The sequence below is a fragment of the Otolemur garnettii genome, unplaced genomic scaffold, assembly GCF_000181295.1.
Source record: "Otolemur garnettii isolate 467f Iridium unplaced genomic scaffold, OtoGar3 scaffold00021, whole genome shotgun sequence".
NCBI classification, from domain to species: domain Eukaryota; kingdom Metazoa; phylum Chordata; class Mammalia; order Primates; family Galagidae; genus Otolemur; species Otolemur garnettii.
This window is the reverse complement of record NW_003852416.1, coordinates 23,662,981-23,675,934: the sequence shown is the minus strand read 5'-3', so window position 1 is coordinate 23,675,934 and position 12,954 is coordinate 23,662,981. Positions and strand designations below refer to the sequence as shown.

The window sequence follows — 12,954 nt, the reverse complement described above, 5'->3', positions numbered from 1 at the left end:
TACGAACTTAGAATGTTTTTCAACTGCCCAATTGTGTATGGATCATTCCACACAAATTAAATGAATTCTCTGCTTGCAGAATCCTGCTCCTACTTGCAAGACAATTTAAAGCAGTTTGAGTCTGAGAGATCTTAGAGTTCTAGTCCGGCCGTTTGGAAGCTATAGGACCTTGGGCAAATGTATTTAACTTCTCTGAGTCCGGAGTCCCTAATCTAGAAAATGTGGTAAAATGACAATATACCTATTTCACAGCATTGTTATTCTTGAATGGATGAATAATAGTTATTATTATTGTCTTCCTCATCTTTCCCTTCAAAGAGCGCTTTTGTGAGAAGCAAACCGTATGTTGCCTCCCAACTTAAAATAAGTGAAGCAGAAATAGAAATAGCATTAAGTTGGGAATTGGGAAACTTATTTCCCAGCATTTGTTGCCCTGCCTCTGCCTAGCAGCTATGTAACCTTGATTAAGTCACTTTATTTGTCTAGAGAATTTATACCTCAATTTAGAAGCCTCTAGGATTCTCTGAATCTACCTGAGCCTAAGTCTGAATCTCAAGACCAAGAGATTGTGTTGAGGAAGTATTACCTTTGGCTTGATTGATTTTAAAAAAATTATACGGGGTGATTGGAAAAAACATTAACTATTAACCCATTTTAGAGCTACATGTTGTTTATGTATTTCATTTATTTTTATTTTTTTCAGACAGAGTCTCCATTTGCTGCCTCGGGTAGAGTGCCCTGGCGTCATAACACAGCAACCTGTAACTCTTGAGTTCAAGTAATTCTCTTGCCTCAGCCTCCCAAGTAGCTGAGGCGCCCGCCACACTGTCCGGTTATTTTTAGAGATGGGGTCTCGCTCAGGCTGGTCTCGAACTCGTGAGCTCAGGAGATCTGCCCACCTCGGCCTCCCAAAGTGCTGGGATTACAGGCGTGAGTTGTTTATGTATTTTATGAAATATACTTCTCCAAACATTTAGAAACTTGGTTAAAAGCTACAAAAGACTCAAACCTACCACCTAGCGGTGAGGAAAGGAAGTTTAAGGTTGGTGAATCAAGATGTCCTGCCATCACAGGTAAAGAATGGGTTCCCCAGAGCAATCTTTTGTAATTGTCTTCACCCCTTCACCCCTCAGGATAGTATTATGTACACAGAAACTCAATACTTCTTGACTTAATAGCTTTCTCATTTGACAGTACTCTTAGGCCAATGAAATACAGTATTGTGGACTTCTGAGAATTGTGGAAAGATCGTTGGTTTTAAAACTGGGAGATGGGGGACAAAGTTGCACATTGTGTCTGCACATTTCAAACCACTTCTATCCAAGAAGCCTACCCGGTTCATCTCTTTATGGATTGATACGTCATTCCGCCGTTCCACAAGTGCTTGAGGACCACTACGTTTGAAAAAAACCAAATCAATACACCACCCTTGATGTCAAGTATTTAACAACTTTCGTTTACCTACCACAGTATTTAAAATTAAGTGGTTAAACTTAAATTTAAATATCTAAAAGTAGGCATGCATTGTTCTTAAACTCCAAAGGTGCGGGTGAGAGGCCAGGATCCTAGGGTACAGGCCTATTGGTACAGAACTCTTTTCCTTTTCTTCTTTTGTTTTTGAATTAATCTCCCTCCCCACCTTTCTCCTTTGGTTTTCCTATCTTTTCTTTTTCTCTTCCAAATACCAGTCACAACTAAGACCAGCATTATGTTTAAATGAAACAGGTAGCGAGTGCCCTGTGCAGTGATTTAATTATTCCAAGAAACACCTGGAAATCCTCTTCCATATCGAAAATAATTCTCGAGTCCTTTCCTGAAGCTGAAACGAAGGCGTTTCCAACAAACTGCTTTTGAGTATTCTTAATTAAGCCTCTTTTGAAATAGCATCCTCATTTTAATACCCTTTTCTGAAATCCCTTGGGAATTTCTCCCATAATCAGTCTTGCTAGCAGAAACCTTTTTTAAAAAAAAAACAAAACGCTTGATTTCAATTTTTTAGTAGGCTGACGAATGTTAGCTAATTCTCCCAACGACTTAATGACATGTATCATTTCACCTCTGAAAACCTTCGGACTCAGTACCTGTACGGGCATCCGGGCATTTATTCTTATTTCTGCTTAAACAGGCTCCTGCGAGGAGCAGTTTCCACCGAGAAGTTCAGAGAAGCAGTTACTATGGAACTTGCAACAGTTGGCGTCGGGCGATAGGCAGGTTCAAAGTAATAAACGGAGTAGCTTAAAAAACAAAAAGTCCTGGGGAGCGAACGGGCAGCCATGGCCTTGGGGACAGTGTGAAGGTGGCGCGGACCGGTGGGCCCGAGCTCTGGCTGTGGGAAGGAACAGTCCTGGGCAGTCTCAAACAGCGACGGACCCAACCAAGACCGCAGGAACCGCTGCTCGGTTGACCGCGCAGGGCCGGCTCCCAGGACCGGCTCCCAGGACCTAGCAGCCGGGAGGCCAAGCCGAGGCCACGGCGAGGTGAGGACGGCCCTGCCCCCGCACCGCCCCCGCGGGAGGCGCGACGCCCGGGCCTCGGGTGCGTGCGCGGCCCCGGGCGACGCGGCTGGGCGTGCGCGGGGCCGCGGCTCAGGCTGGGCCGGGCGGGCGGCAGAAGATGGCGAGGGTGTGTAGGCGGCAGCAATGCTCCGTTGAGAGACGCGGCTTTCGGCAAGAACTAGATTCGTGGCGCCACAAGCTCATTCACTGTGTAGGTGAGATTCCCCGCCGCGGCCGCCGCCGGCCCTCGGGTCGCCCCGCTGCCGGCTGCCTCGGACGAGGGGAGGGAGCTGGGGCAGAAGCAATTGCTACTCCGGCCGCCCGCCCTCTTTGGCTCGGGCGTCCCCCCCCTCCCCCACCCCCCGGAGTGCGAGCGCGCGCGACCTCTGGGCGGGCCTCTCCGTTCGCCCTGAGCGCGCGCGCCGGCCCCTCCCCTCCGAGCGCCTCCCAGGGGCGGGCTCTCGGCGGGAGCGCGTGCCCCTCCCCCTCTCCCTTCACTCCTCTTCTCCCTCAGTCGGTCTTCTGCCTCCCGGCCCGGCGCCGCCGCCGGCATACAGGGGAGACTCCCCTTGCGGTGCTGCCCCGGGACTAGGGGTGGTGCGAGGGGCGGAGGCGTGCTTTGCCCCCACCTCCGCTCTCGCCGCCACGGTCCTCCTCCCTGTCGCCCCTCCCCCACGCGGAGTGGCGCGCCCTCATCCCCGCGTGCGTGCGCGCGCGGCGGGCGGCAGGCGGGCGCCCGGCGCTCGGGCGTGTGCGAGGCGTGAGGTGGAGATGGGGGCGGAGGCGGAGAGAGCCGGAGCTGTCACAAGCCCCGGGTGCGCCTGACCGAGCCAAGTGGGGTGTCATGGCCGCGGGGGGCAGCGGCTGCACTTCCTCTGCGGGCGGCGGCGGCCGAGGAGTTAATCCTCGACGCACGGGTCGGTGTGTGCGTATTTGTGTTCGGTGTGTGCGCGGCGGGGAGGAGGGGGTGGGACCAGGTCCGACTGTGGAGCCCGCTTGTCGCCTCCCGGGGATTGGCCGGAGCCGCCGGCTCGCCGAATGCCTCCTCCGCCCCCCAGCTTCCCGGACCTGGTGCTTTTTTTCCCCGCGGGCCGGAGGGAGTGTAGACGGGGGCGACCCGGGAGGGGCCGGGCGGCCGAGCTGCGCCTCTCACACTGTGTGTTTTGTCTGTTTTTCTCTCCCAAGGTCCCGTTTCCCTCTGTGCGGCGGCCGGCGGGACCATAAGGGCTTAACTCATATATTTAACCCCCCTCCAAAAAGTAAGTGGCCCGTGTGGTGTCTCCGCTCCGCCCGCCGCCCCCTAGCCCCAGTCCATCCTTGTGTCTTACTCTCCTGTTCTCCAGCATTGTTACTTCCCTTTGCTTTGGTGCTACTAATGTGTGGGGAAATGCCCTCTTGTCGTCCTCTGTCCCCCACGCCCAGTCCTTGGGGAGGCCCAGAATTCCGCCCCCCACGCGGGGAATATTCTTGGGAACCAGGTCTTCCCCGGCAGAATCTGGGAGATTGTATGTATCGGTTCGCTTGGGCCCCTCATCCCCTCCTTCCCGACAGGGTTTCGTTGGAAGGAATTATGCAAATCCTGCTTTCTGGTGTCCATTCAGCGGCAATTTCATGCGGTGAGAAGTTCTCTTTGTTGTGCGAAGGGGAGAACAGACACTGATTTAATAGACATATCTGTTGGGGGGAAGGGTGGAGGGGGTGTAGAGAGGCTCAGTTTGGAAGAATTACAGCACTTGGTTAGCTTAGTGTCTTTGTGTTTGAGTCTCTGCCTTGACAGGAGGGTCTGCCCTTTACAATGTCCCATTAAGGGACGTTTTCTATAATAAACTATAAAAACAAAACTGAAACTTTAAACAAGTGAAAAATAAGGCAATTTTTACTTAGAGAATATAAACCTTTCCATTTCTTCACTGTTTGATTATGACAGTGTGTAATGTGATTTTGTTAAGGCTTTAGACTGTAACACCAAAATTAATATAGCCAACAATGCTTTAAGGTAACTGATACCACTTTGATCATCCAAACGTTAAAAGTACGTTTCAGACATACCATTGGGTAAATAATAAAGCCGTGAATTAGTTTTTTGGTATAATTTGCCTGGCGAATGTATTTTAAAATTCTCCTCTTGCCAATCCAAGACTTGTTCTACCTTCTCGGAAACAAACAGCCTTTTCGTTATTCTGTGCTCTGATTCAGCTTATTTTATTCTCTCAAATCTATCATATTTATGGAAAGCTTAAGAGCTTTTTGAATTATATGTTACTTGTAATCATTATAGAAGAGAGCATATATAGGAGGTTTTGAGAAGCATGAAATTAATCCATTCTTCAGAATGGTGGGTTAATATAAAATCCTGAAATTTTGAAGAATTTTTAGTTTCTTGCATTTGTTTTACTTAGTGATTGTTTTCTTTCAGTAGGGCTCTTTAGTGTTTCAAACATTTTGAAATTGATGAATGTAGCCCTGTAGATTTCTTGTTTATGTTAATTTTAGATGATTTTAATGAGTTTATCTTATTCTAATTTTGTTTGCTTTGAATCCTTGCCTTCTTTCTCAGGACCTTTTTTAATCAGTCACTTCTGGTGTTGGTTAGTTACTGCCACTTGACAAGATTTTTATTCGTTTTTTAAATTATGACTGATAAAATCTTTCTGTAAGTATCTCAGTGGAATATCAAAATTTAGGTACTTTTTTAAAGGAGTATTTTAATCTAGTGGTCAGTGTTCTTTAGGCATACTTTTGACTTCACGTTTCCACTTTCAGGGTAGTAAAGTTCAGGAGATTAAAAAGAGTTCAGAGTGCAGAATAGTATTTTTTCTGAGCAGTAATATAGATTGATAGTTTTACAACTGAAATCAATTGAGCTTCGTATTTTCCCTTTTATTATATGTAATCTTGTTCTTCAGGAGGAGAGTTAGAAGTAAAGCAATTGTAGTGTTACTAACTTTTATAGTTAAAAGGGCTGTCAGTAATCCTTACACAATCCAAAAGGCAACCGTTGTTTACTAACATATAAAAATTTCTCTTTTATTTTAATGGAAATGTTTTGAACAGTTCACCTGTTTGATGCTCTTGAGTCATCTTTAGGATTGTTTGGTTTCTAAATGGTATTTAGTTTATAACAGTCTTTGGATTCAAACTGAATTCTCAATCATTTCTAAAGTCTAATTCTTCCATCTTTGGGGGGTAGAGGGATGGTAGTGGTGATAATGGTGATTAGGTTTATTTGAATTGGAGTTAGTAGTGGGTTCAGGCAGTGCTTAGAATCAAGAGGGGTATTTGGTTACCAGGTAATTATTAAGGGGTCCTCTGGGACTAGGATGATCAGTCCAGATTTGAGGAAAATCTGGGTTCTTTCTGCACCTGGTATGATATAACCTATTTACTCTGCTGTTCCATGTCCTTGCTGTGTTCTTAAGAAGTTCTCCCTATTGTAGAGAAAGTTGTGATTTCAGCATAGCTCTAGGTTGGCTGAAAAAAGACAGAAAATGAGTCTCTTTGACTTACAGAAAGTTATCTCAAACTGCCCTAATTTCTTCAGACTACTTGTAGCTAGAGTAATTCTAGGAAGCGGTTGAATAATGGCATTTTTTTTCTCCTTATGGGGCTACACAGGATGACCTAGGTAGGATTTCTTACATAGTTAAGAATTGGTTATTCCAGGTCTTTTGGGAACATGCTGTTTCTGGGTACTTGTCTGATTATTTTTACTTGTATTAGTGCTATTTTAGCAAGGCAAGTAAGTGCTTATGTCATTTAAATATTTATTAAACATCTGCTTTGTAACAGGTATGAGCCAACAAAAACATTGGGGAAGCTGCCCTAACTTGCAGGAACTTTTAATCCTTACAGAAAATATAATGCATTCAGTTACTGTTTAAGGCAAAGAGTGCCATATGATAGTGCAAGCAACTATTAGCGATGTTTTTAAGTGAAAGGTATCTCTTTCGAGATGATGAGGACTTCATGAAGAAGGTGGTGGATTTTTGCTTCCTTTTGATGACTATGGAAAAGGCATTCCATTCATGAGAAAAGTATGAATGGAAGTGGAAAAGGACAACAATGAATTGTCTGTTTAAAATGCAGCCTATGATTAGTGTAGGGGACATAGGGTAGGTTTGCAAAGGCAGGTTGTAGGATTTTCTGGTGCAGCTGAAAAAGTGGAGATTTTAAGGCAACCTGCTATTTTTAACACATTTCTTTCCTTAGCTCAGGGGAGCAGTGTTTCCTTTAAGGATTCCATTGTGGAACTCTAGAACAGTGACATAGATTCTTTAAGCCACTTTGACAGGGACAGTGTTAATAATCCACAAAAGTTCTCTCTAAATCTTGTGTAGAGATTATACCATATTTCATTGCACAAAACCTGTTTTTGGAATTGTGTAAAATCAGTGGCATATTCATTCTTTGAATATGTTGGTATTGGCAAATTTTCACCTTTAGAGATTGGATTTGATATTTGTAAAGAGTACAAAAAATAAAAAAACTTTTAATCTATGCATTTGCACAGTGCTTTGGGAACAATTCCAGCATAAACTATTAGCTCATTTTTTTGACCATCTCTTGTTTGTAGGAAATGTCCCAAGTACAGTGATAACATACCTTGAATTTCTTTTTATTGAGATAAAATTTACATACCATAACAATTCAGTGATTTTTAGTTTATTTGAATACAGGCCTGTACATATATCGCCGCTATCTAATTATAGAAGATTTTCGTTTTTTAAGAAAGAAACCCCTTAAGCACATGCAGTCTTTTCCCTATTCTAATCCAGGCGTCCTCAAACTATGGCCCGTGGGCCACATGCAGCCTGCCTAGGACCGTTTATCTGGCCTGCTGGGTGTTTTTGCTGCCGCTGCCTATACTGCTTAGCAGCTGACTTGTCCTGGGGCCTGTAGTCCAGCCCTCCAGTGGTCTGAGGGACAGTGAACTGGCCCCCTGTTTAAAAAGTTTGAGGACCCCTGTAATCATCCAGTTCTTGGCAGCCACTAATCTGCATTCTGTTTCTGCGAATTTGTCTGTTCTGTACATGCATATATGGAATTATACAATATATGGACATTCGTATATGGCTTCTTTGACTAAATAATGTTTACAAGGTTCCTCCATGTTCTAGCATGTACTATCACTTTATTCCTTTTATGGGTAAAACTGCATTGTGTGGAAATACCACATTTTGTTTATCCATTCATTGTTTGATGGTCATTTGGGTTATTTTTACCTTTTGGCTATTATGAATAATGCTGCTATGAACTTTTGTATACAGTCTCTTGAGCATCCACTTAGGATGAAATTGCTTGGTCATGTAAGTTTGTTTTGACTTTTTGAGGAACTGCAAAAGTGTTTTCCAAAGAGGCTGCTGTATTTTACATTTCTACTAGCAATGTGTAAGCGTTCTAATTTCCCCTTATCCTCTCTAACACTTGTTATATTGTTGTTGTTTTTGATTATAGCTATTCTAGTGGGTATGAAGTGATATCTCATTGTGGTTTTGATTTGCATTTTCTTAATGACTAATGATGTTAAGCATATTTTCATGTGCTTGTTGGCCATTTGTATTTTTTTTTTTTTTTGAGAAATGTCTATTTGTATCTCTTGCTCATTGTTTAATTGGGTTATTGTCTTTTGTTGTTGAGTTGTAAGAGTTCTATATGTATGCACTGGATACCAGACCCTTACTATTATTTGCTATGCAATTTTTTTTATCGTACCCCCCATTTGAGAATAATTACAGATCTCATATCTTATTACTAAGCAGATAGATTGTAACAAAAGCTGAGCTATAGAAGAGAATAATGGATATAATAATGAAGTGATTGGAGTGAAATAGAATTACTCAATAAAAGCTTTTTTAAACTTCTTTTCTATGAATTGTTAAAATTCTTAATGATATGATAGAATTGTATAATGACACAGATATACCTTGCTGTCCAAATCTTCTAAATTTCAAATATCAAGTGGTAATTAATATTTGGTATTCAAATAATGTGGGATGCCACATTTTTACTTTTACTCTATATTGCCCTTTCATGTTTTTTCTGAATATTCTATTTTTGAGTTTGAATAGTAAGAATTTGGGTAGCATAGAAATCTATACAAAAGCAGTATTTTTGAAATTTAAAATTGCATTTTACAAAATCCAGAAATGAGAAATAATTTATGAATTATTGTATGTTTTCTTTTTCTGATGCTAAAGGGTTGTTAATTTTAGTTTCTCTGATTTTTGAGATGGTTAAGTGTGGTTTGTTATGAAGTATCAGGTACGAGTATCAGATAGAATAACGTCTTAAGGATGAAATTGAGTATCATGGGGTAGATGGCAGAATTAGTTTGAGAATCCTTTGCTTAATGGATTATGAGGGGCAAGTTAGGAAAATGTGTAGTTATGATTGACAGCTTCTGATTTTTTTTGTTTTTATTCCTTTGTTCCACATTTTTATCTTTTGTTGAAGAGAGCTTTGGATTCTTTTAGTATTTCACTTAATCATTTTTCTGAATTCATTATTATGTAAGCCAATGAATTTACATGTATAAAACCAGTATTTGTTGTAAGTGCCCTTATTATAAGGATATTTTTATAATTCAGGGTAACAGAAGGATGTGGTTTTGTGTAGTGTGCATTTTTTAAATTGTAAGAGCAGGATAAGTCAAAGAGATTGCTAAAAGAAAAAAAAATGATGGCTATAACCAGTGGTTTAAATTAACATTTCAAATTTTGATTAGGAAATTAGCAATTAATGTGATCTACTTTAGACATTTCACCCTAAAAAGAGAAAAGAAATTCTACTCAGATGTGCCTTACAATTGTATTAAAAATTATTGTAACTATACCATTAGAAGTAAAGCAGCATTTCTAATAACTTGAAGCAGTAAAAAAGCATTTCCATCACAGTTGTTTTACAAAGTTTGAAGGGGATTATTTAGAAACAAAGTTATCCCACAAGATTTTTTTTCTTTTACTCACAAAATTGTTGATGTGTATAATGGCGTATGTGAATAAAATAGCTTTCTGAAACTTGACATAGATTGCCACTGTGAAAAGCCTTATGAAAATAAAAAATTTAAAATAGAAAATATCAAAACTTACTAATGTTATCACCATCTTTTGTCGGCATGACACATTTTATGCTTTTTAGAAAACCTGCCCATACATTATTTTATCTTTTTCCAGAAATGTAGGAAGATAGAGATGTGTCTTAAAAAACAACTGATCAGTTGGAAAACATTTAGTAATTCTTGTTAATGCAGTTGAGGTTTCCTTTAGCATACACACTTCTCTCTTATTATCCAAAGAAGTAATTGTATGATAATTCAATCTTAGAAGTATAAATATTTTGACTCGGTGCCCATAGCTTAGTGGTTAGGGCGCTGGCCATATACACCATGGCTGGCGGGTTCAAACCCAGCCTGCTAAATAATAATATCAACTGCAACAAAAAATATAGCTGGGTGTTGTGGCAGGTGCTTGTAGTCCCAGCTACTGGAGAGGCTGAGGCAAGAGAATCACTTAAGCCCAACAGTTTGAGGTTGCTATGAGCTGTGACGCCATGGCACCCTACTAAACGTGACATAGTGAGACTCTGTCTAAAAAAAAAAAAAAGCATAACTATTTACCTAACTTTTCATGCAAGAACAAAACATAGAATTGGGCTGGGCATGATGGCTTACACCACCCCTTTGAGAGGCCAATGCAGGAGAATCACTTGAGGCCATGAGTTCAAGACCAGCCTAGGAAACATAGTAAGACCCCATCTCTAAAAAGAAAAAAATTTAAAAAATTACTCAGGCAGATGGGTGGCACCCGTGGCTCAAAGAGGTGGTGGGTTCAAATCTAGCCCTGGCCAAAAAAAAAAAATTACTCAAACAGGGTGGCATGCATCTGTAGTCGTAGTTACTCAGAAGGTTGAGCCAGGAGGATTGCTGGAACAGGAGTTAAGAGGGGTACAGTGAGCTCTGATCATGTCACCACACTCTAGCCTGGGTGATGAGAGTGAGACCATGTCTCATAAAAACCAAAAAACACAGACTGAACTCTGCTAGAAGCAAGCTTTTTATTTAGATTGCTTATTACTATCTGAAATTTAGGTAGGTGGTTCTTTTTTTTTTTTAATCTCTTAAAGATTATTCATATTGAGATTGACTTTTTGGTTTAGATATTGTGAACACTAGTCTTACTTTCCATGAGAATTACTGTTGTTGGAAAAATAGTTCATGAGCATTTCTATTTTTCTCGGTAATACAGAAACTGACATTTGATGTCATGATTAGCTTATTTTTAATAAAATTAGAATAATTTTATTATTATCAACAAAAGATTATTGTGTACACGTCTCTTTTTAGGCAACTTTTTAGAGATTTTCAGAGATTAAAGGTGTGCTTTACCTGTCTTAAACTCACAATGTAAAGGGGAAGAAAAACTAAAAAGATCTTGCTTGATTTTCATTTTACAACAGAATGCATAATATGGCTTAATGTAAGTAATGGGCCCCTTTAGTACTTTTAGAATGACTGGTTTGTGCAGATTTTTGAAGTATACAGTATGCATGGAAGAAAGACTTGTTTAATTTGTTAAATTAAGACACATTCATGTTCGGTGCCTGTGGCTCAAGTGGCTAAGGCACCAGCCACATACACCTAAGGTGGCGGGGGTTTTTTTTTTTTTTGAGACGGAGCCTCAAGCTATCCCCCTGGGTAGAGTGTCATGGTATCACGCTCACAGCAACCTCCAACTCCTGGGCTCAAGCGAGTCTCCTGCCTCAGCCTCCCAAGTAGCTGGGACTACAGGCGACCGCCACAACGCCTGGCCATTTTTTTTTTTTTTTTTTTGTTGCAGCCATCATTGTTGTTGGGCGGGCCCGGGCTGGGGATTCGAACCCGCCACCTTAGGTGTATGTGGCCGGCGCCTTAGCTGCTTGAGCCACAGGCACGGAGCCAGGTGGCGGGTTTGAATCCAGCCCGGCCCACCAAACAATGATGGCTGCAACCAAAAAAAGTAGCCAGGCGTTGTGGTGGGTACTTGTGGTCCCAGATACTTGGGAGGCGGAAGCAGGAGACTTGCTTCAGCCCAGGAGTTGGAGGCTGCTCTGAGTTGTGATGCTACAGCACTCTACCCAGGGGGACAGCTTGAGGCTCTGTCTCAAAAAAAAAAAGGCATTCAGTTAAGATTCTTTCATGTTTTTCACATCTTTTTTATCGTTCCAAATACATGGATATTTGTGGATTTTTATCTGGTTACTCTCCTTCTAGTCCAGAAGTTCTCAACCTGTGGGTCGTGACCCCTTTGTAACAATGAAAATACATCGAGGCATTAGGAAGGTTGAGAACCACTGCTCTAGTCAATGCAGGCATATTTTATAGGTCATTTGTAGGTATTTACCTTTATACCTGCCAACAGAATGGTCTTCTATTCTCTTTTACCTTTCTTTCCATCTTTTAGATTCATTGCTTATCAAAGCCAGAAGGGGTATGTAACTTATTTTCTTGTCCAAACGTGTAATTTAAAGAGAAAGGAATTTAAAAGATATTTTTAGCTTGATAAACTTAAAACATACATAAAAGTAGAAAAGTACAGTGAACACTTAGCTTTATTGGCTAATGCCCATTCTTTTCTTTTCTTTTTTTTTTTTTTGAGACTGAGTCTTACCTTTGTCGTCCTCGGTATAGTGCCAGCAACTTCAAACTCTTGGACTTAAGCGATTCTCTTGCCTTAGCCTCCCGAGTAGCTGGGACTACAGGCACCTGCCACAATGCTTGGCTATTTTTAGAGATGAGGTCTCCCTCTGGCTCAGGCTAGTCTGGAACCTGTGAGCTCAGGTAGCCCACGTGCCTCGGCCTCCCAGAGTACTAGGATTACAGGTGTAAGCCACTGTGCCTAGCCTTCCATGTCCATTTTTGTTTCATCCGCGACTGAATTATTTTGAAGCAAATTCCAGATACCTCATTTAGTATTCAATCCTCTTTGCATCCTTTAAGCAACATCTCCCTTTTCCTGCCTTCCATACCTATCAGATGGTTTATACATTTTTGTTTTATTTTGTTTTATTCATTTCATTTGAGACAGAGTTCTTGATCTGTTGCTCCAGCTTACTGTCTCCTCAAACTCTTGGCTTAAGCAAGCCTCCTCCCATCGTCTACCGAGTAGCTGGGACTCTAGGCACATGCCATGACACCTCGCTAATTTTTCTATTTTTAGTAGAGATGAAATCTCACTCTTGCTCAGGCTGCTCTTGAACTCCTGACCTCAGGTGATCAGCCTCCTAGAGTGCTAGGATTACAGTAGTGAGCCACCATGCCCCTCCTGGTTTATAAATTTTAAGAAATAACACATCTAAATACTGAGAGGACAAATTTTTGCTTTTGTTTTGTTTACTAGTAATTTTTCTTAAAAGCAGCCATGTAGGCTCGGCGCCTATAGCTCAACCGGCTAAGGCGCCAGCCACGTACACCTAAGGTGGCAGG

The 12,954-nt window shown here is 41.7% G+C and overlaps 1 protein-coding gene across 5 annotated transcripts in view; it reads left to right on the top strand.

Annotated features, from left to right (window-relative positions):
* Positions 1-2,570: 2,570 nt before the first annotated feature.
* Positions 2,571-12,954, top strand: part of LOC100940807 (ligand-dependent corepressor) — a 144,939-nt gene continuing 134,555 nt past the window's right edge. For 2 of the 5 annotated variants that reach the window (XM_023511623.1, XM_023511626.1), the window contains exons 1-3: positions 2,583-2,710; positions 3,681-3,754; positions 4,047-4,111. In XM_023511623.1, coding sequence (XP_023367391.1) covers positions 4,066-4,111 — 46 coding nt within the window. In that variant the 5' untranslated portion in view covers positions 2,583-2,710; positions 3,681-3,754; positions 4,047-4,065. Of the gene's footprint in view, positions 2,711-3,680; positions 3,755-4,009; positions 4,112-12,954 lie in introns of those variants that run through there. The other 3 variants (XM_023511625.1, XM_012803671.1, XM_023511624.1) reach the window with 2 other exon arrangements.